Source organism: Pan paniscus, chromosome 1, assembly GCF_029289425.2.
Source record: "Pan paniscus chromosome 1, NHGRI_mPanPan1-v2.0_pri, whole genome shotgun sequence".
NCBI classification, from domain to species: domain Eukaryota; kingdom Metazoa; phylum Chordata; class Mammalia; order Primates; family Hominidae; genus Pan; species Pan paniscus.
In genome coordinates this window covers 189325379-189351081 of record NC_073249.2, presented here as the reverse complement: position 1 = coordinate 189351081, position 25703 = coordinate 189325379, and the positions used below count along the sequence as shown (strand labels likewise).

Below are 25703 nucleotides of genomic sequence, written 5' to 3'. Positions count from 1 at the left end.
CTGGGATTACAGGTGTGAGCCACCGCACCCAGCCCAAGAGTCAAAAATATTTTAAGGTCTGCTGTGTGCTTTCTCCAAAAGGAAGGAAACTGCAGGCATCCCACTCCTCCCTCCCAGCAAAGGAAACCAACAGACAAAAAATACAGAATGCTTCTAGGATTTTTTTTTTAAGGAATAATCTAAATATAAGAAACTATTTCCTTAAAAATCCTGACATTGGAGTTCTGCTACCAAAGACACAGTCAAAGATCGAAATAGCCAGAGTCAAAAAAAAAAAAAAAAACCCACAAAAGTTTATTTGAGAACAAGAGTGAAAGCTTTTGCACATCTGACAAGGTAGACTTGTTTTATAGTAGATGCCATCCATATTCAGCCCTACCAATACCATCACAAATGAAACATACTATTTCTTACAAAGATATAGGCATAAGTCAAGGACTATGACTAACTAGAGTGAAAGGAAAGGTTAGACCCCAAATCTTATCCCTTAGACCAATTCATAACATAGGATGTAAATTAAACCATTCAGTCTTCTAATGTAGTGGTTCTCAACCTGGCTTCTTATCAGAATCCCAGGAACTCTTTTAAAGAAATTCCCAATAACTAGGCTGTACCCCAGTCTCTAGGGGTGGGATCCAGGCATGAGTATTTTAAAGCTTCTCAGGTGATTCCAATGTGCAGCCAGACCCTGTCGCAAATTCACCACAGCACTAGAGGCAGGTAACGATTACCAGCAGATTCCTCAGCCCCATCAAGCCCTCCAAGAAAGGGAGACCTGGTGGGCAACACTGGCTCTCACTGATGCTATCCTTTCACTCCACTTAAGAACGACGTAAGTTATCACTTTTGGTATAATTTTGAGACTTTACATATGCCATGGTGATTTTTAGAGCAATATTTAATCAGGTGAATACCAGCAAAGAGAGAAAATACAGAAAAAGAAATTTCCATAAGGCATGATATGAATAAATAAGTGAAAAAACAATCTCGGGTTTAAAAGTAAAGCATGAGAATTTGAAGCCTGTGAAATTTTATTTATACAAAAGAATAAAAATAGTTATTTAAAAATAACTGATTTAAACTTATGTTTTTCCATTTTTCCTGTTCCTTGAACATGAATCTACTACCAACTCAGAAAGATTTAAGATAGGTAATTACTAAACACTCTTTACCTCCCCTTGCAAAAAAGAGGCAAGTTTCCCATTTTACTTATGATAAACCAGATTATTTTCAGTTATGAATATGGCAACTGCATGAAAGAAATGATCAGATATGTCAGCAGGAAAGTATGAGCTGTACAAAGGCATTACAAAAAAACCCCAAAGAAAATAAGATAAAAACAACAAGAGAAAAACAAGAAAACATAAAACAATATAAGAAAATGCCAGATATTTACAGCCTCCATCTGAAATGTGACTTGTGTTCTACTTTCAGCATAAAACAAAACCAGAGAACATTTCTTGATGGGTATCACAGATGAAGCTGGTGCCAGCCAGTTTTGGGGGAGACATTCATTCTAAGAAGGGAGAAACGCACAGTTAGCAACTTGCCGGGATTACAACATTGTCTTGATCTTCCTGCAGTTCTGTTACTAAAAATGACATAAAGTAAGACCCAATGTCTTACAGAAATGACTTGTTTGTCACCACATTTAGAACAAACTACTCAAAGTCACAGGCACCGGGTCTGGGAGAGCAGAGGTGGATGGCCACGAACTCAGGTGAAGGATGTTTATCTTTGTGAGGTCAGAGAAGGGAAGCAGGGCTCTACAGCCTGGAAGCTTCTGCACTAATGTGTCTTCTAATAGTCCTAAAGAAAGAAAAACAAAAGTCCCAACTTACTCTCGGCAGAACAGTTGTTTGACCCTAAAGGAAAAAAAAAAATCTCATAAACAACTCTACTAGGGGATTGCTCTATAGCTAAAGATTATATTTCAGGCCAGGCACAGTGGCTCACGCCTGTAATCCCAGCACTTTGGGAAGCCGAGGCAGGCAGATCACAAGGTCAGGAGTTCGAGACCAGCCTGGCCAGCATAGTGAAACCCCGTCTCTACTAAAAATACAAAATATTGGCCAGGCATGGTGGTGGGCACCTGTAATTCCAGCTACTCAGGAGGCTGAGGTGGGAGAATCGCTTGAACCTGGAAGGCAGAGGTTGCAGTGAGCCAAGATCGCGCCATTGCACTTCAGCCTGGGTGACAAGAGTGAAACTCTGTCTCAAAAAAAAAAAAAAAAAAGATTGTATTTCAGGCCAGGCGTGGTGGCTCAGGCCTGTAATCCCAGCACTTAGGGAGGCCCAGGCGGGCAGATCACTTGAGGTCAGGAGCTCGAGACCAGCCTGGGTAACAAATTAAGACCATGTCTCTACAAAAAATACAAAAATTAGCCAGGTGTGGTGGCTCATGCCTGTGGTCTCAGCTACCCAGGAGTCTGAGGTGGGAGGATGGCTTGAGCCTGGGAGGCAGAGGTTGCAGTGAGCCAAGATCACACCATTGCACTCTAGCCTGGGTGACAGAGCCAGACCCTGTCACACACACACACACAAAAAATTTAAAAAAAGATTCTATTCCAAATATAATGTACAATATTTCACATCTGAAAATGGTCTGCCTTCTGAGTCCATAAAGGGATTGAAACATCAATTTTGCTCTTATTAGAGCACCTGAACTCACCAGTCCAAAAAAAAAAAAAAGAGCTAGTATTAACAATTTATTATTTAATTAAAGGGAATTTTTCATCATTAAAAATGTATGTGACCAGCCGGGTGCGGTGGCTCACGCCTGTAATCCCAGCACTTTGGGAGGCTGAGGCGGGTGGATCACGAGGTCAGGAGTTTGAGACCAGCATGACCAACATGGTGAAACCCCATCTCTACTAAAATACAAAAACTAGCTGGGCATGGTGGCACGCACTGTAATCCCAGCTACTCAGGAGGCTGAAGCAGGAGAATCACTTGAACCTGGGAGGTGGAGGTTGCAGTGAGCCAAGACTGCACCACTGCACTCCAGCCTGGGCAACAGAGCAAGACTCCGTCTCAAAAAATAAATAAATAAATAAGTAAATAAATAAATAAAGTATGTGACCTCTTTCTCTCCTTAAAATACAAAAACCATAGGCCAGGCACGTTGGCTCACACCTGTAATCCCAACACTTTGGGAGGCTGGGGTAGGAGGATTGCTTAAGTCCAGGAGTTCCAGACTGGACATCATGGTGAAACCCCATATCTACAAAAAATACAAAAATTAGCCAGGCAAGGTGGCATGTACCTGTATTCCCAGCTACTCGGGAGGCCAAGCACAGGAGGTCAAGGCCACAGTGAACTGTGACTGTGATGATACTGCACTCTAGCCTAGGCGAAAGAGCAAGAAACTGTCTCTCAAAAAAAAAAAAAAAAACACCTAAAAGTTGAAGTATATCCAGATGGACACCCTGACTTTAAATCAAGAGTTATGACTCCAGGTTAGGAACACTCAAGCTCTGAAGACAAATACATTTTTCTAATCATCTACAAAATTGCCAGCCTCTCTGAAGTGGTCTGGCTGATACTTACAGCTCGTGGTTTTTTGTTTAACTTCAGATCAATCCTGTGACAGAAAAGATAAAAGATATTTCCATTTTAATTTACAGAAAATGGGTCCCACAATCAGCTACTGCATAGGGCATAAGCTATAACAAAGACTATTTGGTTAAGAAAAATCCACATTCTTCATTAGACTATGTCATATTTAGTTGTTTACCCAGATATTATCAAGCAAGTATTAAAAATTATGAGCACACATTTTTGCCCTAAGGCAAACTTAGCTGACTCTAAAAGGAAATGTATACAGCAGCTACAAAAGCCATATAATTTTAAAACGATTCCAAAACTACATGTTAAAAAGACTGAAGTAAGAGGGCATGCTCTATGTTAATGTGTTAGTTCTGTAACTATATCACTGAAAATTACTGAGACACATGGTGATTAACAACAGGAAAGAGACTAGGAGTTTGTATTTCTGAACACGAAACACAAAATAAATTAAATTAATTTCAATTTTTAAATCTTTCCAAAGCAAAATATCAAGATCTTAAGCTATTATTCTCCTTACGAAGCAAAGCCAGAAAACCAATTTAAATATGAGTTAAAATAAAGGTTATCTATTTTAAAAGAAATTAAAATGCATAAAAGTGTTTACTTAATTTTGCTTAAGTTATTAAATAAAATGTTACCTCCATCACGTTTTTCTGTTTTTAAAAAAAACTTCCCAGCCTAACCTAATATACATACCTACAATTAAACAGATAAACTATGGGTTAGAAAGGTCTCAAAAAGGCATACTGGTGTCTACACACTAAACAACACAGCACAAATACTAATTCAAATCAAACTTACTCAAAGTCATAATCAAACATGCCAGACGGGCTGAGGGGCAGCATTTGAAAGGAAGAAAGCAATAGAAATTAATATACTAATTGAATAAATTAGTCGATTAGCCACCCTAGCAAGAATTGTAGAAACAAAATCAGCTTTAAGAATCTTAAGCAACAAAGTATCAAACATCAAAGCACCAAAGATTTTGTGGTCAGAAGATTCCCTTCCTTCAATGGATTTCATATCAGAAGACTAGACTATGAAAGAAAAAGTTATTTCATTAGAAAACTACAGACACCTGGAGCCCTTTTATTAGCTGCCAAATTCGGAGTTAGAACTTTTAAAATATTTAATTGTATTGAAAAATATAATTAGGGCATTAGAAGAAACAGAGAAAGAAAGGTTTAGTTATATAATGAAAGGCACTTTGAAGAGAGTGCTAACAACTCAGCATAATATACTTTCACTAAAATAAAAAACTACAACACAGTCTAAACTTTAAAAAAGGAAAACATTTTACAAATTTTTACTCAAGTTATATGGGTTTTTTTGTTTGTTTGTTTGTTTGTTTGTTTGAGACGGAGTCTCGCTCTGTCACCCAGGCTGGAGTGCAGTGGCGGCGATCTTGGCTCACTGCAAGCTCTGCCTCCCGGGTGCACGCCATTCTCCTGCCTCAGCCTCCCTCAAGTTATATGTTCTAAACATGTCCAGGGAACACCATGCTCCTTTTCTACAGCATTCATCCTAAAAGCCCAAAGTTGAATGAATAAACTTCAGTGGTGGAACCTTGTTCCAGAAAATGAAGAACAGTATTGCTCTGCCACCTAAGTAGGTGATGGCAATTAACTGTCTATATCAGGGCTATAATTAAGAAACACAAAAGTCTGCAGCACCCGTATTTTTTTATTTTTATTTTTATTTTTTTTTTGAGACAGAGTTTTGCTCTTGTCACCCAGGCTGGAGTGCAATGGCGCAATCTCGGCTCACTGTAACCTCCGCCTCCTGGGTTCAAACGATTCTCCTGTCTCAGCCTCCCTAGCAGCTGGGATTACAGGCGCCTGCCACCACGTCCAGCTAATTTTTGTATTTTTAGTAGAGACAGGGTTTCGCCATGTTGGCCAAGCTGGTCTCGAACTCCTGACCTCAGGTGATCCATCTGCCTCGGCCCCCAAAAGTGCTGGTATTACAGACATGAGCCACTGCACCCAGCCTGCAGCACCCCTATTAAAACAAGGGAAAGCTGCCATCCACAAGCACCCGAGTCTCAGGGATCTGGAAGGAGCAGTACAGAGAAGGAGACCATTTTGTGCCATCACCGCTAGCAGGCCATGATCTGGGCAGGCCTCCAAAGCAAACATTAACCTGGAGCATGACACCTGCTCCTTCGCTGGCTCCAACACCTTCCAGACTAAAACAATAAGCAAATGGCTACATTTAGGTGCTAAAACAATATGCAAATGGCTACATTTCCTCCTAGACAATGTTTGCAAGAGTAAAGCTGGAAGAAAGCTTAATGTCAATATCTCTCACAAAATAGTTTCACTTTAGACATTTGGGAGAGTATACAGTAGGTGTATGAAACTAGGAATTATCAAATATTTCACTTTCAGCCTGACTTGACTTTGTTCACAAATCAAAATAGACTGTATCTAGTTAATCAAAACTTTACAGACTAAAGTAATTTTTTATAGTAACAGAAACTTATAAGAGTAGCTATATGTTATTTATTATTATTATTTTTATTATTATTATTATTATTGAGACAGGGTCTTCCTCTGTCACCCAGGATGAAGTGCAGTGGCTCACTGAAGCTTCAACCTCCTGGGCTCAAGCAATCCTCCAGCCTCATCCTTCCAAGTAGCTGAGACTACAGGCATGCCAAAACGCCCAGTTAAGTACCGTGTTTTTTTGTAGAGACGGGAGTCTCGCCATGTTGCCGCAGGCTGGTCTCGAACTCCTAGGCTCAAGTGATCCCTCCACCTCAGCCTCCCAAATTGCTGGAATTACAGGTATGAGCCACAGCACCTGGCCACTATATGGTATTATTTCAACTTTTTCTTTAAAGATACCAGGAATGACATACTGTTCAGGTATCATGTAAAATATAAGAATTCAGAACAATGTGATCACTTTTGGATGCTGAAAATTATTTGATAAATTTTTATATTCTGGCGGGGTGTGGTGTGGTTCATGCCCGTAAACCCAGCACTTTGGGAGGCCGAGGCAGGAGGATCAAGCCTAGGAGTTCAAGACCAGCCTGTGCAACATGGCAAAACCCCATCTCTACAAAACAATACAGAAACTAGCTAGGCATGGTGGCACATGCCTGTACTCCCAGCTACTTAGGAGGCTGAGGTGGGAGGATTGCCTGAGCCCGGGAGGTCAAAGCTGCAGTGACCCATGATCTCACCACTGCACTCCAGCCTGGGCAATCCACAAGACCTTGTTTCAAGAAAAAAAAAATTTCATATTCCTGAAGAGGGCAAATTCAAGTTATTTCCTTTTGCTTAAGTGCCATATTTATTTCCACCTTTGCTCACCACTAAACAGTGTCTGGCACACAGTAAGTACTCAAACATTTGCTGAAATAATTTATTATTGACTCATCTCACTATATGGGGTATGGCACACTGGAGGATAAACATGTACTATACTGGGTACAAACTTAACAATGTACATAGACACCATGCTCTGTCCCCACCCCAATCTGCCAGCCCTACTGAGATATCAGTCAGCAGTAGTAAGGGACTTGGAGCAGACACAATTCCTGACTAAAGATGGCAGGAGTCCAAGAGCCTTAACTGACCATTCATGTGCCATTCAGGCACACTGAATTTTGCTTCCCTAGAAAGGAAGCAAATCAGCTTCACTCTCCTTTCTTGGGGCAGATGAGTGCCTAAGGCCAAGGGAGATCAGCCAGATATTAAATCAGAGGGAAGACAAAAGGACAGCAATAAAAAGCAGGATTCTGCTTTCCAAACAGAAAACACTATTTGTGAAGCAGTAACTAATATCGAAGATCTTTACAACTACTACTATTTTTCTGGAAGGAGATAGCTCCTAGGATAGGAAGAAGTATTGTTCCTATGGAAATGTGCTAGAAACCTGCAAGAAGAAAATGAAGTTTAGCTCCTCTTTAACTCCTTTTTATCAGTCACCAGCTAATAACATCATTAGTGGAAATGAAGAACTACCTGAAATAAACAGCTATCTACAGAGTATTAATCAGTAATGGGAAAAAGTCCCCGAAACTTTCAAAGAGTTTCCTCCCTACTCTAGACACTATGAAATAAGAAAATAATCACTACTTTAAAATGACACTAGGCCAGACACCGTGGCTCATGCCAGTAATCCCAGCACTTTGGGAGGCCGAGGCAGGTGGATCACCTGAGGCCAGTAGTTCACATCAACACAGTGAAACGTGTCTCTACTAAAAATACAAAAATTAGCTGGGCACAGTGGTGCACGCCTGTAATCCCAGCTACTCAGGAGGCTGAGGCAGGAGAATCGTTTGAACCCAGGAAGCAGAGGCTGCAGGGGCCAAGATCGTACCACTGCACTCCAGCCTGGGTGACAGAGCAAGACTCCGTCTCAAAAAAATAAAAAATAAAAAAAAATGACACTGGAGTAAATTTAATAAAAGCAATACAGAGCATGACATTTAATTATCTTGACAATTAAAAAATTTTTTAAGAATATATTTCTCTGTTATTCGTGATAAGCTAGCACCAGTCTTACTACAGTTGGTCAAATAACCTATAGCCTTTCAAAAATATATGAAGAGGTAGACATGCAATTTTTGCTAATTCTTACTACAGTTATGCAATTAGGATGGTGACTTCTGGTTTGCGGAAAAATGTTAAGCAGCAGTCCTCAGTCATTATTTGAAGGAAATACTATTTCTGCAGTCTAGAAAACACCATTACCATCAACAAGAAAAACTCTTTTTTTTTTTTTTTTTTTTTTTTGAGACGGAGTCTCGCTCAGTCGCCCAGGCTGGAGTGCAGTGGCGCGATCTCGGCTCACTGCAAGCTCCGCCTCCCGGGTTCACGCCATTCTCCTGCCTCAGCCTCCCGAGTAGCTGGGACTACAGGCGCCCGCTACCGAAGAACCAGCTGACACCAATCAAGGAGGTTCAAATCAGGTAGAGTTAATTCTACATTACCCCCAGGCACTGTCATATCCATGAAGCTAACAAGTTTAATACCTTGGGTGCATGAAGGAATACCCTACAGATTTGTAAACCAAATCCAGAAGCAAACTGGAGAACAGGGAATGCCACCCATCCCTTGTATTGCCCCCTTTCACCTGCTCAGCACGCAGTCTTCCAGGAGAAGTAGAACGAATGTACAGTTTCTAGAATGAGAAACCTTACCCTGGCTTCGGAATTTCTAGGAGGCATGGAAACAGGTATGTATAGGGTCTCCATTTCTCCTGGAAGGCTTGAGGCCAGCAAAACTCCTTACTCTAGAAACCGGACATTATACTCTTTAGGTCAAGCTGCATAATTTCCAATTATCTGAGTTAACAAGCCCCAGCATGATCATACAAACCCCAGGCAGAGTGAATGCTGAAACCCTCTCTGGGTGACACCTGGCCTCTCTGTCCACTGACGTCATTCCTATCTCATTATGTACTGCAAAAAAACATGGTGCACCAACATTACACGTTACCTATGAAGACACTCTCATATTTTACAGGCTTTATACTGTTCCTCCAGTATCTGAAGTCAGCATGTTGCTGAGAAATACAGAAACAGAAAAATCACAAGCAATAAAAAAAACTTGTATTTAAAGAGAAAAAAAGGCATGTCAAATCAGTTCTCTCCATCCACAAAGAAATAAGAGTAGGCAAAGATCAGAATTACCAGCAGAAGACTTTATCCCACTTTACAGCTTCCCAATAAGTACTAGTGGCATTTTTCAAATACTATTACACAGATTCCATTTCTATTTCTCCTTTTCCTCTTCTAAAAGTATTCCATATTCACCATATGAAACAAGGTTTTTATGGAATAAAACTATTCTACACTAGAAACAGTGAGAAGAATGTCCCGGAGTCTTCCTTGAGGGTTACTCTAATGCCCACCAATTCCTCCCTTTGAGCAAATTAGCCCGTTCACTTGGACCTAACAACTTTCTTGCCATCAGCAACAGAAAGAGTCTGCAGCAATCCTAAAGAGTTTTTATTCTAGGCAATTCCCTTCACAGCAATGGTCATGGGAGCTGTGGGGGGTGGGATCCCTGCCGCTGACCTGTGCCGGTTTTTATTCTTTCGCTTTTTATGGCTGCTGTGGTGACTCCCTGAGGAAGTAGAAGAAGCAGCCTTCTGAGGTTTCACTCCCTGCACAGATCCATCCAGATCCTCAGGGTCCTCCTGGCTGGGCTCATTTTCCTGATTGTGGAAGTCTGGAGAAGTGTCACTTTCCGTCCCACTTCCTGGCTCCCCTGAAGGAAATAAAACACAAGTTTCCAAATGCATCATCAGTACTCCTCAGGCAATCTGTCCATCAACATGAACACTAATAGGTAGAAAAAACCCATTCCCTATCCTCTAATTGACAGAGAAGATACATGTTGACAGAGAAGATACACACAAAGGATCAAAGTGACCAGAGGTCCTGAAAAAGCATGTAATCTGAAACAATGTAACCAGAGAGAACAGCTCTAAGGGCAGTTTTTGTTTTTATAGAGATGAGGGCCTGGCTGTGTTGTCCAAGCTGGTCTTGAACACTTGGCCTCAAACCATCCTCCTGCCTCAGCCTCTCAGAGCACTGGGATCACAGGCATGAGATACTGTGCCTGATCTATAGTCTTAAAAATATATATGTTTGCACAAGTTGTTATTGAGTTTGCTTTTATTTAATGTAATCTACAGTGATGTACAAAAAAAACTACAGTAACTGTACAAAAAAAAAGGGGGGGGGCCAAAGAGGGAGAAGACAGCCCATTCCTGAATTACTCTGATAAGTTTTCCATTGTTTTTTCTTGTTTTTTTGTTTGTTTAACCTTTAAGCTCTGTTGAACTTGAACCTCGTAAGTCTTTTTTTTTTTTTTTTTTTTTTTTTTTTTTTAGACAGGGTCTCACTCTGTCACCTAGGCTGGAGTGCAGTGGTGGAATCTCTGTTCACAGCAGCCTTGAGTTCCTGGGCTCAGATGATCCTTACACCTCAGCCTCCCAAGTAGCTGGGACTGCAGGTGCCCATAAGCATAAGCCCTGCTAATTTTTCTATTTTTTGTAGAGACGTGGTTTTGCCATGTTGCCCAGGCTGGTCTTGAACTCCTAGGCTCAAGAGATCCACCTGCCTCAGCTTTCCAAAGTGCTGAGATTACAGGCATGAGCCACCACACCCAGCCTGGTAAGTTTTATTTTATTTCATTTTATTTTGAGACAAGATCTCACTCTGTCACCCAGGCTAGAGTGCACTGGTGTGAACTGGTGTGATCACAGCTCATGGCAGCCTCAAACTGCTGGGTTCAAATTATCCTCCCATCTCAGCCTCCCCAGTAGCTGGAACTACTGGCACATGCCACCACACTTGGATACTTTTTTTTTAAAGATGGGGTCTTACTATGTTGCCCAGGCTGTTCTCAAACTCCTGGGCTCAAGCAGTCCTCCTGCTTCAACCTCCCAAACTGCTGAGATTACAGGCATGAGCCATGCATTCTGCTAAGAATACTTTTAAAATGCAGTAATAATCTTCAGCTGACACATATTCTCAATTTTAAAACATCACTGTAGATTACCTTAAATAAATAAAAGCAAGCTCAATAACAACTTGTATAAACATATATATTTTTAAGACTATAGATTAGGCACAGTATCTCATGCCTGTAATCCCAGTGCTCTGGGAGGCTGAGGCAGGAGGATGGCTTGAGGCCAAATGTTCAAGACCAGCTTGGACAACACAGCCAGACCCTCATCTCTATAAAAACAAAAAATAAAAATTAGCCAGACATGGTGGCACATGCCTGGAGTCTCAGCTGTTCAGGAAGCTGAGGTGGGAGGATCACTTCAGCCCATAAGTTTGAGGCTGCAGTGAGCTATGATCTTACCACTGCAATGCACTCTAGCCTGGGCAACAGAGCAAGACTGTCTCAAAAAAAAAAAAAAAAAAAAGGCTGCACACAGTGGCTCATGCCTGTAATCCCAGCACTTTGGGAGGCCGAGGTGGGTGGATCACCTGAGGTCAGGAGTTCAAGACTAGCCTGGTCAGCATGGCAAAACCTCATCTCTACTAACACAAAAATTAACCAGGTGTGGCGGCAGGCGCCTGTAATCCCAGCTATTCGAGGCTGAGGCAGGGAGAATTGCTTGAACCCAGGAAGTGGAGATTGCATGAGCCAAGATTGCATGAGCCGAGATCGCTCTGGGTGACAGAACGAGACTCCATCTCAAAAATATATATATAGTTATTGGTATGGTTTGGCTCTGTGTCCCTACCTAAATCTCAACTCGAATTGTAATCCTCACATGTTGAGGGAGAGAGCTGGTGGGAGGTGACTGGATCATGGGGGTGGTTTTCCCCATGCTATTCCTGTGATAGTGAAGGAGTTCTCACAAGAACTGACGGTTTTACAAGTGTTTAGAAGTTCTTCCTTCACACGTGTTCTCTCTCCTACTGCCTTGTGAAGAAGGTGCTTGCTTCCCCTTCACCTTCCTCCATGATTGTAAGTTTCCTGAGGCCTCCCCAGCCATGTAGAACTGTGAGTCAATTAAACATCTTTCCTTTATAAATTACCCAGTCTCAGATATTTCTTTAGAGCAGTGTGAAAACAGATTAATACAGTTATATTTGTATTTCCTTTATATATATACTTACTTTTCCTGAAAGGAATTTCTTTAAACTTTTAATAGGTAAGGATGAGTGAGGGAAGACTTTCACTTTACTCAACTGTTGAAGGATCCTAAATATATACATTATCTGGCCGAGCACAGTGGCTCATGTCTGTAATCCCAGCACTCTGGAAAGCCGACACAAGTGGATCATCTGAGGTCAGGAGTCGGAGACCAGCCTGGCCAACATGGTAAAACCCCACCTCTACTAAAAATACAAAAAATTAGCCGGGCATGGTGGTGAGCGCCTGTAATCCCAGCTACTTGGGAGGCTGAGACAGAAGAATCACTTGAACCCAGGAGGTGGAGGTTGCAGTGAGCCAAGATGGCGCCACTGCACTCCAGCCTGGGCAACAAGAGCAAGACTCCGTCTCAAAAAAAAAAAAAAAAAAAATTTATATATACATATATACACACACACACACACACACACACACACACACATACACACACACATATACACACACACATTATCTATTTCTAAAACTTGTCAAAAAAGGTCATGTGGTAGCAGAACTAAGGGACCAGTTTTCTTCTTTTTTGAGACAGAGTCTTGCTGTGTCGCGCCCAGGCTGGAGTACAGTGGCGCGATTTCGGCTCACTGCCATCTCCACCTCCCTGGTTCAAACGGTTCCCCTGCCTCAGCCTCCCGAGTAACTGGGATTATAGGCACCCACCACCATGCCCGGCTCATTTTTGTATTTTTAGTAAAGACGGGGTTTTGCCATGTTGGCCAGGCTAGTCTCAAACTCCTGACCTCAGGTGATCCGCCCACCTTGGGCTCCCAAAGTTCTGGGATTATAGGCATGAGCCACCGTATCTGGCCCAGTTTTCTTCTTTCTATGGTCTTCATATTATAATCTGCTAGGAAGAGAATTTAAATTGAGTAGCGTATGGGTACAAGAAGTAAAGGAAAGAGACAGTTCCAAAAAAGCAGAAGAGAGAAATAGCCAAATCTCAGAAAACATGAAACCCTAATTTGAACACATTTTAGGAAAGCAACAGAAAAGGAAACTCTAGAGCAAGCATGTCCCACCCAAGGCCCATGGGCCGCAAGCAGCCCAGGACGGCTTTGAATGTGGCCCAACACAAATTTGTAAACTTTCTTAAAACACTGTGAGATTTTTTTGTGATTTTTTGTTCTTAGCTCATCAGCTATAGTGTTAGTATATTTTATGTGTGGCCCTAGAAAATTCTTCTTCCAATGTGGCCCAGAGAAACCAAAAGATTGGACTCCCTGCCTAGAGCTATGAAGCTATTATACAAAAAGTATACTGTCCAATACTGCCCTTCTGATGTTCAAGAAAACTGATTTCACACTAAAAAAACAACATGCTATACAAAGCTGCAGTAATCAACACTGTGTGGTACTGGTATCAACGTATAAATGAGGGGACTAGAATTCAGAGTCCCAGGATGAACCCTTATATTTACAGTCAATTGATTTTCAACAAGGGTGACAAGACAATTCAATGAAGAAAGAAAGTCTTTTCAACAAATGGTGCTGGAACAACTAGATATTCACATGCAAAACAATGAAGCTGTACCCCCATCTCACACTATATACAAAAATTAACTCAAAATGGATCACAGACATAAACGTAAGAGCTAAAACTAAAAATCTTAGATGCCTGGCCAGGATCAGTGGCTCAAGCCTGTCTGTAATCCCAGCACTTTGGGAGGCCAAGGTGGGCGGATCACGAGGTCAGGAGTTCAAGACCAGCCTGGCTAACAGAGTGAAACCCATTCTCTACTAAAAATACAAAAATTAGCTGGGCATGGTGGCACGTGCCTGTCGTCCCAGCTACTCGAGAGGCTGAGGCAAGAGAATCTCTTGAACCCAGGAGGTGGAGGTTGTGGTGAGCCGAGATAGTGCCACTGCACTCCAGCCTAGGCAATAAAGCGAGACTCCGTCTCAAAAAAAAAAAAACTTAGATGCCACTGGGTTAGGCAATGGTTTCTCAGATATGACCAAAAAAGCAAATCTAACAAAAACAAATATATAAATTGGACTATAATTTTTTTAATTTTTATTTTTTTGAGATAGGGTCTTACTGTCGCCCAGGCTAAAGTACAGAGCAGTGGCACAATCACTGCAGCCTTGACCTCCTGGGTTCAAGTGATCCTTCTCCCTCAGCCTCCTGAATCACTGGGGCTACAGGTGTGTGCCACCACATCCAGCTAATTTTGTTTTGTTCTGTTTTGTTTTTGGTAGAGATAGGGTCCACTATGTTCCCTAGTCTGGTCTTGAACTCCTGGGCTCAAGAGATCCTCTCACCTCGGCCTCCCAAAGTGCTGGAATTGTAAGTGTGAGCCATCTCGCCAGCCTTTTCAGGTTTTTGTTTTGTTTTGTTTTGTTTTGACAAGGTCTCACTCTGTCACTCAGGCTGGAGTGTCATGGCTCACTACAGCCTCGAACTCCTGGGCTCAAGCAATCCTCCCATCTCAGCCTCCTGAGTAGCTGGGACTATTGGCTTCCCAAAAGTATGAGCCAGCCACTGCACTCAGCCAAAAATCTTTAATACATAAGTGTTTGTCTTAGTCAAGCTTCTGAAAGCAGTAATTTGAGTCTTTCCCTGACAAGTACCTGGGTGCAGCTTATTCTTGCAGGTAGACAGGTAAACAGCCATATACTGAATGATCAGCTAAGCCAGGGCAAGATTACAGGCTCATGTGAAAACTAAGTCAGGGCCGGGCCCTGTGGCTCACGCCTGTAATCCCAGAAATTTGGGAGGCAAAGGCAGATGGATCACCTGAGGTCAGGAGTTCAAGATCAGCCTGGCCAACATTGTGAGACCCCATCTCTACCAATAATACAAAAATTAGCTGGGCATGGTGATGCACACCTGTAATCCCAGCTACTTGGGAGGCTGAGGCAGGAGAATTGCTTGAACTTGGGAGGCGGAGGTGGCAGTGAGCCGAGATCACGCCATTGCACTCCAGCCTGGGTAACAAAAGCATAACTCTGCCTCAAAAAAAAAAAAAAGAAAGAAAACTAAGTCAGATATCATTCCATCTCAACTCACAGGAGTGAGGTCCAGGGTGTTCCTTAACCAGTTTAGCTCTACATTCTAGAGTGGCATTAATTAAAAAGAAATAAGATTTAAAAAAAAAAAAGATTTAGTGGAGAGTCATAGTAAAAGAAAAATCAAAAGGACTTGGTATAATTGATGAGGCTGGCAGAAAGGAGTCAAAGACGTCTACAGAGTTCTGAATAAGGGAGAAGTGAAGTACCATCACAAAAAAATCTGTGAAGACAAATTCTGAAGGAAACAGAACAATTCTGTTTTAGATCAAATATTTGAGTGATTATGAGTGGAAATGTCTAGAAGGAAATGCAGGATTCAGGCCGGGCACAGTGGCTCATGTCTGCAATCCCAGCACTTTGGGAGGCCCCTAGAAAGCGGAGGTTGCAGTGAGTCAAGATCGTGCCACTGCACTCCAGCCTAGGCAACAGAGCGAGACTCCGTCTCAAAAAAAAAAAAAAAAGAGGAAATCCAGGAGTAAAGCCAGGAAAGAGGTTAAGGGCAGAGAAACAAATTTAGAAATCTGTACATAGAGATAATAATTAAATACTTCTAATTCCCAAACTACTAAAATCCCTTTTCCTCATATCATTGTACAAATGCAAACAAAAGAACTAGATCCAACAACAAGATATACCTTCTGAAAGAAGTACACAGTAATACCGAGAACAGGTCGTATTTCAACGTGATGAAATACACAGAAAGAACATCCAATATGGTTACACTGAGTCTGACTCAGAAAGATAAATGCACAAATCTATAACCCATCCCTGGAAATTAGACTGTATGGCTTATGTATAAAAAATAAGATATAATTCGTTTACAGAGTAAATAGCACTATTTTCCATTTTATATTTAAGAACATACAGGTACATCCTATTTACAGGATGAGCATTTCTTTTTTTTTTTTTTTTTTGGCATGGTCTCACTTTGTCACCCAGGCTGGAGCAGTGACATGATCATGGCTCATTGCAGCCTCAACTTCCTGGGCTAAAGTGATCCTCTCACCTCAGCCTCTCTAATAGCTGGGACTACAGGCATATGCCACCAAGCCTGGCTAATTTTTTAATTTTTTGTAGAGACAGAGTCTTGCTTTGTTGACTAGGCTGGTCTTGAACTTGAACTTGTGGGCTCAAGCGATCCTCCCACCTCTCCATTCCAAAGTGCAGGGATTACAGGTGTGAGCCACTGCACTGGGCCAAGATGAACATTTTTAAAGAATTATTAAATTGGGTACATGGGGATTTATAAGATATATTTGAAATTTTCCATAAAAGTTATTGTTTTAACTTTAATTCCCTAAGAATTTATAAGATTTATCAGTAATGAAATATATCTTTGTCTCTTTGAGATGCTAAAGCCAATCTTCATGTGACAGAAGAGGCAAGAGTACAGTAATTTCTTCCTCAAAAGGAAAAAATATGATTGTTCACACATGGTGGCTCACACCTCTACTCCCAACACTTTGGGAGGCTCAAGTGGGAGGATTATTTGATGCCAGGAATTATAGACTAGCCCGGGCAACATAGTGAGACTCTGTCTCTTTAAAAAATTTAAAAATTAGCCAGGTGTGGTGACAAATGCCTTGGGAGGCCGAGGCAGGAGGACTGCTTGAGCCTAGGAGTTTGAGGCTGCAGCAAACTATGATCATGCCACTGTACTCCAGCTTGGGCTATAGTGAGACCTTGTCTGGGTCGGGGAGTGGAGAAAAACATGATTAAGGATACCCTAAAAGTTTCAAAACTTCCAGGAAGAAGAGGGAAAAGGGAAGAGCATAAGAAATGCAGTCCTCAGATACACAATTGGATGAATTAAGTATAAGGGTGATGGTAGCTTAAAAATAAACTGATGAGAAACATAAAAACATCAACTTACTCTTTTCAATGAGCTGGTCCTGAACTCCTGCCAATGCACTTACTGCCTAAAAGAAAAGCCACCAGTTACTAGAAAAGTGACCACAGACCTCAGAAGAGCACTCCCAGAGGAAGGTAAAGAAAAAACACATTCCCCAACAACAGGCCAAAGAAAGATTCCCCCACCACCACTACTTACAGCTGCTGAGGTAACTGAGGATTTACTGAAGAGCCGCTCAGCTTCCTTAAACTTCCGGTTCCTTCGATCATTTTTGCTATTGGAGTTTCTAAAACACACAGAAGAAACTCATTATGAGCACCAAGCTATGTCTATGGCTCAAGCTGGGGATGCCCCAGGACTCATGTTCCATGCAGGAAGCTTCCATATCACTCAGACTGGCCCAAACGACCTTTATGCTGAACATAGAAAGCAACGTTTTCCAATATATGGTACATGCCCCACTGTGAGACATGAGATTTAGTTGCTTCACATGTTCATTTTTTAAATTTATTTATTTATTTACTTATTTATTTATTTATTTATTTATTGAGACGGAGTCTTGCTCTGTTGCCCACGCTGGAGTGCAATGGCAGAATCTCAGCTCATTGCAACCTCTGCCCCCTGGGTTGATGCGATTCTCCTGCCTCAGCCTCCCAAGTAGCCAGGATTACAGGTGCCCACCACCATACCTAGCAAATTTTTGTATTTTTAGTAGAGACGGGGTTTTGCCATGTTGGTCACGCTGGTCTCGAACTCCTGACCTCAGGTGATCTACCCACATCGGCCTCCTAAAATGCTGGGATTACAGGCATGAGCCACCGCACCCAGACTTTTTTTTTTTTTTTTTTTTGAGACGCAGTCTCGCCCTGTCACCCAGGCTGCAGTACAATGGGAAATCTCAGCTCGCTGCAACCTCCACCTCCCAGGTTCAGATGATTCTCCTGCCTCAGCCTCCAGAGTAGCCTGGGATTACAGGCACGTGCCACCACACCCAGCTAATTCTTTTTTTGTATCTTTAGTAGAGATGGGATTTCACCAAGTTGGCCAGGCTGGTCTCGAACTCCTGACCTCATGATCTGCCCACCTCAGCCTACCAAAGTGCTGGGATTACAGGCGTGAGCCACTGTACCTAGCCTTTTTTTTTTTTTTTTTTTTTTTTTTGAGACTCTCACTCTGTCTCCCAGACTGGAGTGCAGTGGCGCGATCCAGGGTCACTGCAATCTCCACCTTCTGCGTTCAAGTGATTATCCTGCCTCAGCCTCTGAAGTAGCTGGGACTACAGGCGCACCCCACCATGCCCAGCTAATTTCTGTATTTTTAGTAGAGACAGGGTTTCACCATATTGGCCAGGCTGGTCTCAAACTCCAGACCTCAAGTGATATACACCTTGGCCTTCCAAAGTGCTGGGATTACAGGTGTGAGCCACTGTGCCTGGCCACACTTTCATTTTAATACGTATCTATTTTACCTTATTTACTTATTTATATATTTTTTTGAGACGGAGTTTCACTCTTGTTGCCCAGGCTGGACTGCAATGGCGCGAGCTCGGCTCACTGCAACCTCTGCCTCCCGAGTTCAAGCGATTCTCCTGCCTCAGCCTCCCAAGTAGCTGGGATTACAGGCATGTGCCACCACGCCCGGCTAATTTTGTATTTTTAGTAGAGACAGTTTCTCCATGTTGGTCAGGCTAGTCTTGAACTCCCAACCTCAGATGATCCACTCGCCTTGGCCTCCCAAAGTGCTGAGATTACAGGCGTGAGCCACTATGCCCGGCCAATATATATTTATTTTAATGCTTATTATTTAAAAAGTGAAGAACAGATTAGTGATATGAAGTGTCTCTTAAATAAACTTAATTCTCAAATTTAAAGAAAGAACCAGGGTTCCTTAGAGGAATGGCTGATACCAGGTCTGGGACAAAAAATGCACAAGGTAAGTATGGGACATCTCTTAGGCCAGAAAGCAATGGAGTACTCCAAAAGTAATAGGGTCATGTTGAAACGACAAACAAGCCAGCTTGAGGAGACTCCCTCTGACCACAGCTGGGACAAATGTGGGAGAATGAAAGAAACAGAAGTCAAAAAAGGAAGACTCTTTTTCAGAATGCCAGTAATAAATATAAAGGGAATAATACAATTAGAGAATCACTATTTTACAACTTCCAGTGTACTAACGGATTCAGATAAGAATCAACGGTGTATACTAAACAACTGAATACAAATTTAGAGGGAGCAGTATATTCATAATGTCTCAAAGCATAACATCCAAAATTACTTGTTAATCACAATGGGAAAAAATGAACTTTTATAGCAGATAAATCATATGATCAAACTTAGCAGCAACAAATAATAGGACAATGTGACATTATGTGCCTCCTGATAAACTAGAGATAGATAACAAAGGATACACCAATTGCCTATGTAAGATTTTTGCAAAAATGTTTAAAGGATCTTTCAGGACCCTTTTAATCAGTCATGAGTTTTGCCCTCAGAAAATCTCAGGAAACTGCAACATTCTACAAGGTAATGTCATGAATACCACCACAACCACCACCAAAAGGGTGACTCTCCTCAATCTTAAGACATAATAGCCAAATGCATGCATGAATGCTTACTGAATCCTGGATCAAAACAAATTAGCAAAGAATTTTTGGGGACAATTGAGGAAATTTTAATAAAGACTATGAATTAGATACTATTAATGTAGTACTGATTTTCTAGGTATAATAACTGGTTAGGTAGGAGAAATGGCCCTATACTCAGGAGGTAATTACTGACACATTTAGGTGCAGAGTGTCATTTATCTGCATCTAACTTTCAAACCGTTAAGTGGGAAAAAAAGGTAGGGAGACTGGGAGATATAACTACAAAGGAGTGGCATGAGGAAGATCTTTGTGGTAATGGAATAGTTCAGTAACTTCATTGTGGTTACATGAATCCACACACAAGATAAAGTGACACAGAACTATATATATTCATTGTACCAATGTCAATTTTCTGGCTTTGATACTGTATTATAGCTACATAAAACACAACCATTGGGGAAAACCAGATGAAGGGTACAAGAGACCATTCTGCCAACTCCCTATGAATCTATAATTATTTCACAATTTAAAAATGTGAAATGTAAATATAGATGTGTGCTTATATTTATATTATAGAAAGTAAGCGAAAGCAAATGTCACAACACATTAACAATTTGTGAATATAGGTAGAAGGGTATCAAGTGTTCATATACTATTCTTCCCATTTTCCTATAATTTGAAGATTTTCCAAAAGTTTAGAAATTTTTAAAAAATAATATTACTAAGTAAGCAGTGGTACAGCTGGCACACAGGTATGGCAAAAATTGTGAGGGTCAGTTGGGTGTGGTGGCTCACCCCTTTAATTCCAACACTTTGAGAAGCTGAGGCAGGAGGACTGCTTGAAACCAGGAGTTCCAGGCCTGCCTGAGCAACAAAGTGAGATCCCACTTCTACAAAAAAAAGTTTTTATTAGTCAGGTACAGTATGGTGTGCCTGTAGTCCCAGCTAATTGGGAGGCTGAGGTGGGAGGATCACTTCAGCCCAGGAGTCTGAGGCTGCAGTGAGCTAAGATCACGCTACTGCACTCCAGCCTGGACAACAGCGTGAGATCCTGTCTCTTAGAAAAAAGAAAAGTGGCCAGGCGTGGTGGCTCACACCTGTAATCCCAGCACTTTGGGAGGCCAAGGCAGCAGATCACCTGAGGTCAGGAGTTCGAGACCAGCCAGGCCAACATGGAGAAACCTCGTCTCTCCTAAAAATAAAAAAATTAGCCAGGCATGGTGGCACGCGCCTGTAATCCCAGCTACTCAGGAGGAAAAAGAAAAAAAGAAAAGAAAAATACTGTGAGGGTAGAACTCATGACTGATTAAAATGTGTAAAAAATTTAATAGAGTGCTATTGTATAAAGATACTGTATTTAAGCCTCACACAACCCTCTGCCATAGGCCCAACTTTCGCTATTTTATAGATGTGGGCCTTGTCTAAGATTATTCGGTGAGGCAGTGCCTGAGCCAGAGTCCAAGAGTTCAAGTCCAGATCACACCACTACTTTACTACTGCCTCCAGCAAAGTTGCCACTAAGAGCATACAGTCCTACAAACAAACGTTACTAGAGCACAATAGGAACACTACAGGCTTTCGACACTCACTTTTGGTTGGTCAGATACCGATCCCAGCCACGAATAATATTGCCATACATCTGAGTGTCTTCCAGGTAGCTTCCCTCAAAAGCATAGATCTGTCGCTCCAAGTTTGCCAATGTTTCCTGAGACATGAAAAACAAGGACATGAATGATACCTTTTAAATGCACTTAAGTCTGACCAAAATGAAATCCTGATATTAGACTCGTAAACGCAAGCTTGCCCACACTAAACCACCCTGTGGAGAGATGGATGATATGGGGAGGAGCAGGCCGTTTAGGACTAAGACAGTCTAGACCTTTGGGGGTGATGAATGTATAAAGCATGTCTCCAGAAGAATACACACACACGCGAAATTTTGCATATACTTTAGAGGATTCACGGAAACCATGAGTCAAGAACCCAGGCTAACGCAGAACTTGGGCGATGTCCACTCCCACGCACAAAAGGTATCGCTACCAGGAGAGGGAAGGGTGAGCAGCCTTTCAGCGTCAACTCGCTCCCCTCCCCGCAGGCTCAGAGAGGCCGCCGACACCGGGCTGCCAGTTGCTATGGAAACCTAGAAGGGCAGCTTCAGGTGAGAGGGGCCTCCCGGGTGCCCAAGCCGAGACGCGGGGGCAGGAAGAGCTTAGCCACCAGAGTGCATTGGGCCTTGGGTGCCTGTCACAATTCTGAATTCTCCGGAATGTGTTCTTCTCCCTCGCCTGTCACCTTCTAGATGTTCCCAAACACATCACAACCCTGTCTATCAAAAACCTCCATTCAACGGATCTACTCCTCGTACCAAAAAGAACACGCTCCGCACCAGCCTCCAAAGTCCAGACGGGGTGACTGGGTCCCCCTCCCACACTAGCCTCCTTCCCCACCCCCCGCCCCGCAAAGATCACGGACTAGCCCGCCTCGCCCACCCCCGCTGCTCACGGACGCTCGCCCTTCCTAGCGCCCTCTCCCCGGGCCCCGGTACCGTCTTCCCTCCACGCCCCCTCCCCCTCCCGCGCTCCCGGCTCTCTCTCGGCTCCGGATTCGCACAGCCGGGAAGCTGAACCGCTGGCGGGCCGCAGAATGCGCACCCGGCCTCAGGCCGCCGAGCACCCGGCCCGCCGCCCCGCGCCCCCGGAATAACAAACGGCCTGGCGCGGCCGGGCTTGGGGCCTGGAGGCGGGGCGGGCGCGGAGCCCCATGCCGTGCAACCCCTGTCCTAGCCCCTCACCGCCAGCTCCTGCTTCCGCTTCACGAGCTCCGCCAGCTCCCGCCGGGTGTCCGGGATCTGCGGCGGCGCCGCCTTGTTGTGCATCGCCATGTTGGGCTGAGGCGGGCGGCGGCGGCGCGAGGTTGGGGGCGGTCCCTGCGCCGCCAGGGGGCGCCCCCCCGCTCTGCGCCTGCGCGCGCGGCTTCCGGAGACGCGTGCAGCGCCGTGCCGAGCTTCGCTAAGGCCGGGGCTCTCGAAGGTCCTTCTCGGAGAGCTCTAGAGACGCGGCTTCTGCTTTCTGCCGTTTCCTGCCCCTCGGCTGGCCGCCGGCTTTACAGACGCCACAAATCCACCGTGTCCAAAGCCTAGCTCGTCCTCAGGCCTCCGAGTCTCCTGTGCGCCCCGCTTCACTCCACTTCAGTGAATGACTTTCACTATCCACCGAATTGCCTGCGTCAGAAACCCGGTTTTCCTCACTCTGCACCCGGAGTAAAACGCGATCCCAGGTCAAGCTCTATGGACTCGACTCCGGAAGAGCTCGCGAATCCATTTGCTTGTGCCTGCGCCTTCTGCCACCTCACTAGTTCATTCAGGCCCTCCCTGTTTGGGGCTACATTATTCCAGCAGCTTCTTTATTTCCACCTTTAGCCCCACTTAATCCACTATCCACAGTGGTGCCAGGATCTTCCAGAAACAAACGTTATCACTCCCCGGTTTAAAGTCTTTCAGTGGCTTCCCATTTTCCCATTGCCCTTTAGAGAAACAAGTATGTGTAGTGGTTAAGGGCACAAAACTGGAGCGAGAACTACCTTGTTCAAAATCCTGTCGCTACATCGATAAAGTGTGCTCCTTTGGGCAAATAACCAAATCTCAACTCCCTCATCTGTAAAATAAAAGCAGTAATAGAATCTACCTAATACATTTGCTGTGAGGAGTAAATCACCTAATATGTGTAAGGGGTTTGGCAGGCGCCAATGACTGTGCATGTACGAGTTCGTTTTTATCGTTAAGTCCAAGGTGTAAACGTTGTTTTCACTTGGCCCCTGTGGATTTCTCCGTCCATCTTTCGCTGTTCTGCAATTTCGCTATCTTAAGTCTAAGTGGGATATTTTTTCTTCCTTTTGTTTTGTTTCTTGCTTGGAAGTCTTTGGATTTCTATAATATGTGGGTTGGTATCTTCCACCAGTTTTGGGAAATCGCAGTCATTTTTCTTCAGATGCCTGTCTCATTTTCTCTCTCCTTCTGGAACTCGAACATAAGAAGCCTTTATTTTTAACCTACAGTCTATATTTTCCATCTTTTTGTCCCTCTGTGCTGCATTCTGAATAACTGGTTTCGTGTGCGGATCTTGTAACCTGCCGTCTTGCTGAACTCCCTTACTAATTTTAGGGGGGGTTGTATAGATTCCTTGGAATTTTTTACATAGATAATAATTTCATCTGCAAATAAATAGGGAGGTTTTTTTTCTTTCTAAGCTTACTGCTTTTTCTTTTTCTTCCTTATTGTGCAGATTTCCATTAGTCTGTTAAATAAAAGTGATAACATTAGACATCCTTGCCTTGTTGCCTGTTTTAAGGGGAATGCAGGCCGGGCGCGGTGGCTCACGCCTGTAATCCCAGCACTTTGGGAGGCCGAGGTGGGCGAATCACAAGGTCGGGAGATCAAGACCATCCTGGCTAACACGGTGAAACCTCGTCTTTATTAAAAAATACAAAAAAAATTAGCCGGGCGTGGTGGTGGGCGCCTGTAGTCGCAGCTACTCGGAAGGCTGAGGCAGGAGAATGGCGTGAACCCGGGAGGCGGAGCTTGCAGTGAGCCAAGATCCCGCCACTGCACTCCAGCCTGGGCAAGAGCGAGACTCCCGTCTCAAAAAAAAAAGGCGGGGGTGGCGAATGCATTCAGTCTCTCACCATTAAGTATGACGTTAGTTGTGGGAGTTTTGTAGATGCTGTTTGTCAAGCTGAGGAAGTACCTCTGTATTCCTAGTGTAAACCAAAAAACAAACAAGTAAAAAAACTTTTAAGCCACTGGGTGCGGTGGCTAAATCCCACCACTTTGGGAGGCCGAGGCGGGCGGATCACGAGGTCAGGAGTTCAAGACCAGCCTGACCAACATGGTGAAACCCCATCTCTACTAAAAATACAAAAAATTAGCCCGGTGTGGTGGCGTGCGCCTATAATCCCGTCTACTCAGGAGGCTGAGGCAGGAGAATAGCTTGAACCGGGGAGGCAGAGGTTACAGTGAGCCGAGATCGCCACTGCACTCCAGCCTGGGTGAGAGAGTGAGACTCTGTCTCAAAAACAAAACAAAACAAAACAAAACAAAAAGCTGGCTGGGCGAGGTGGCTCACGCCTATAATCCCAGCATTTTGGGAGGCCAAGACAGGTGGATCACCTGAGGTCAGGAGTTGGAGACCAGCCTGACTAACATGGTGAAACCCCGTCTCTACTAACAATATAAAAAATTAGCCGGGCATGGCGACAGGCACCTGTAATCCCTGTACTCAGGAGGCTGAGGCATGACAATAGCTTGAACCCGGGAAGTGGAGGTTGCAGTGAGCCGAGATTGCGCCATTGCACTCCAGCCTGGGCAACAAGAGTGAAACTCCATCTTAAAAAAAAAAAAGTTGGTGTGCTCCATCAATTCCTGGAGGCCCAACAAAGGTAGCCTGGGAATTCCAGATAAATGGAACAAATGATGACCTGCTAGAAACGCATGGGAAACAAAATAACTATTCACAGAACCACATAAAAGCCTTCCAATAGAAACTAAAAAAAAAAAAAAAAATCATGGTTTTATATATATGAATACACACTTGATCTTAGCCAAAAGGCCAAGAAGCGATATATATATGCATACACAAGCAAGGCCCAGAGGAGAATAAACAGCAAACGAATGAAAATTAGAAACAAAAACAAATAAACAGGAAACCAACTCTAAATTTTTCCTACTCAATCTACCCTGGAGGCTACAGTGTTACCCAGAGCCCCCAAAACTCGACATAATATTTTATTCCTAATACACAATTCAGTATCCTTAAGTCCACCAATATCACCATACATCCTGCGAAATCAAGAAATTCACTCTAGGCACATTACCAATAAGTACTCCAGTGCCAGCACTATCCATGCAAAACAGTAAACATAGTGTGAAGCAATACAAGCATGGATGTGAAATTTGGCTCCACACTAAATCCAGCTTCGTGCTTAACTATATTAAAAAAGAATTGCCAAACTGCCTATTCATTTCTTTACAATACTTATTTTTCTTTTTTTTTTTTTTT

General features: G+C 43.2%; 1 protein-coding gene across 3 annotated transcripts; it reads right to left on the bottom strand.

Moving 5' to 3' along the window:
* Nucleotides 1-264: 264 nt before the first annotated feature.
* MEAF6 (MYST/Esa1 associated factor 6) lies at nt 265-25180 on the bottom strand. Of its 3 annotated transcripts, none has more exons than XR_004671825.3 (8): nt 22442-25180; nt 21240-21355; nt 17265-17352; nt 17088-17133; nt 9605-9797; nt 4209-4266; nt 3550-3583; nt 265-1809 (listed from the first exon to the last, which is right to left on the bottom strand). XR_004671825.3 is itself a non-coding variant. In XM_034961392.3 (8 exons), the coding sequence occupies exons 1-8, from the start codon at nt 22529-22531 to the stop codon at nt 1801-1803; spliced, it is 606 nt and encodes a 201-aa protein (XP_034817283.1). In that variant the 5' UTR covers nt 22532-25180; the 3' UTR covers nt 265-1800. The 3 variants fall into 3 exon arrangements, 2 of the variants coding, with proteins under 2 accessions (XP_034817283.1, XP_034817289.1); XM_034961392.3 differs by lacking the exon at nt 4209-4266 and adding an exon at nt 4372-4401; XM_034961398.3 differs by lacking the exon at nt 4209-4266.
* Between the last annotated feature and the right edge of the window lie 523 nt (nt 25181-25703).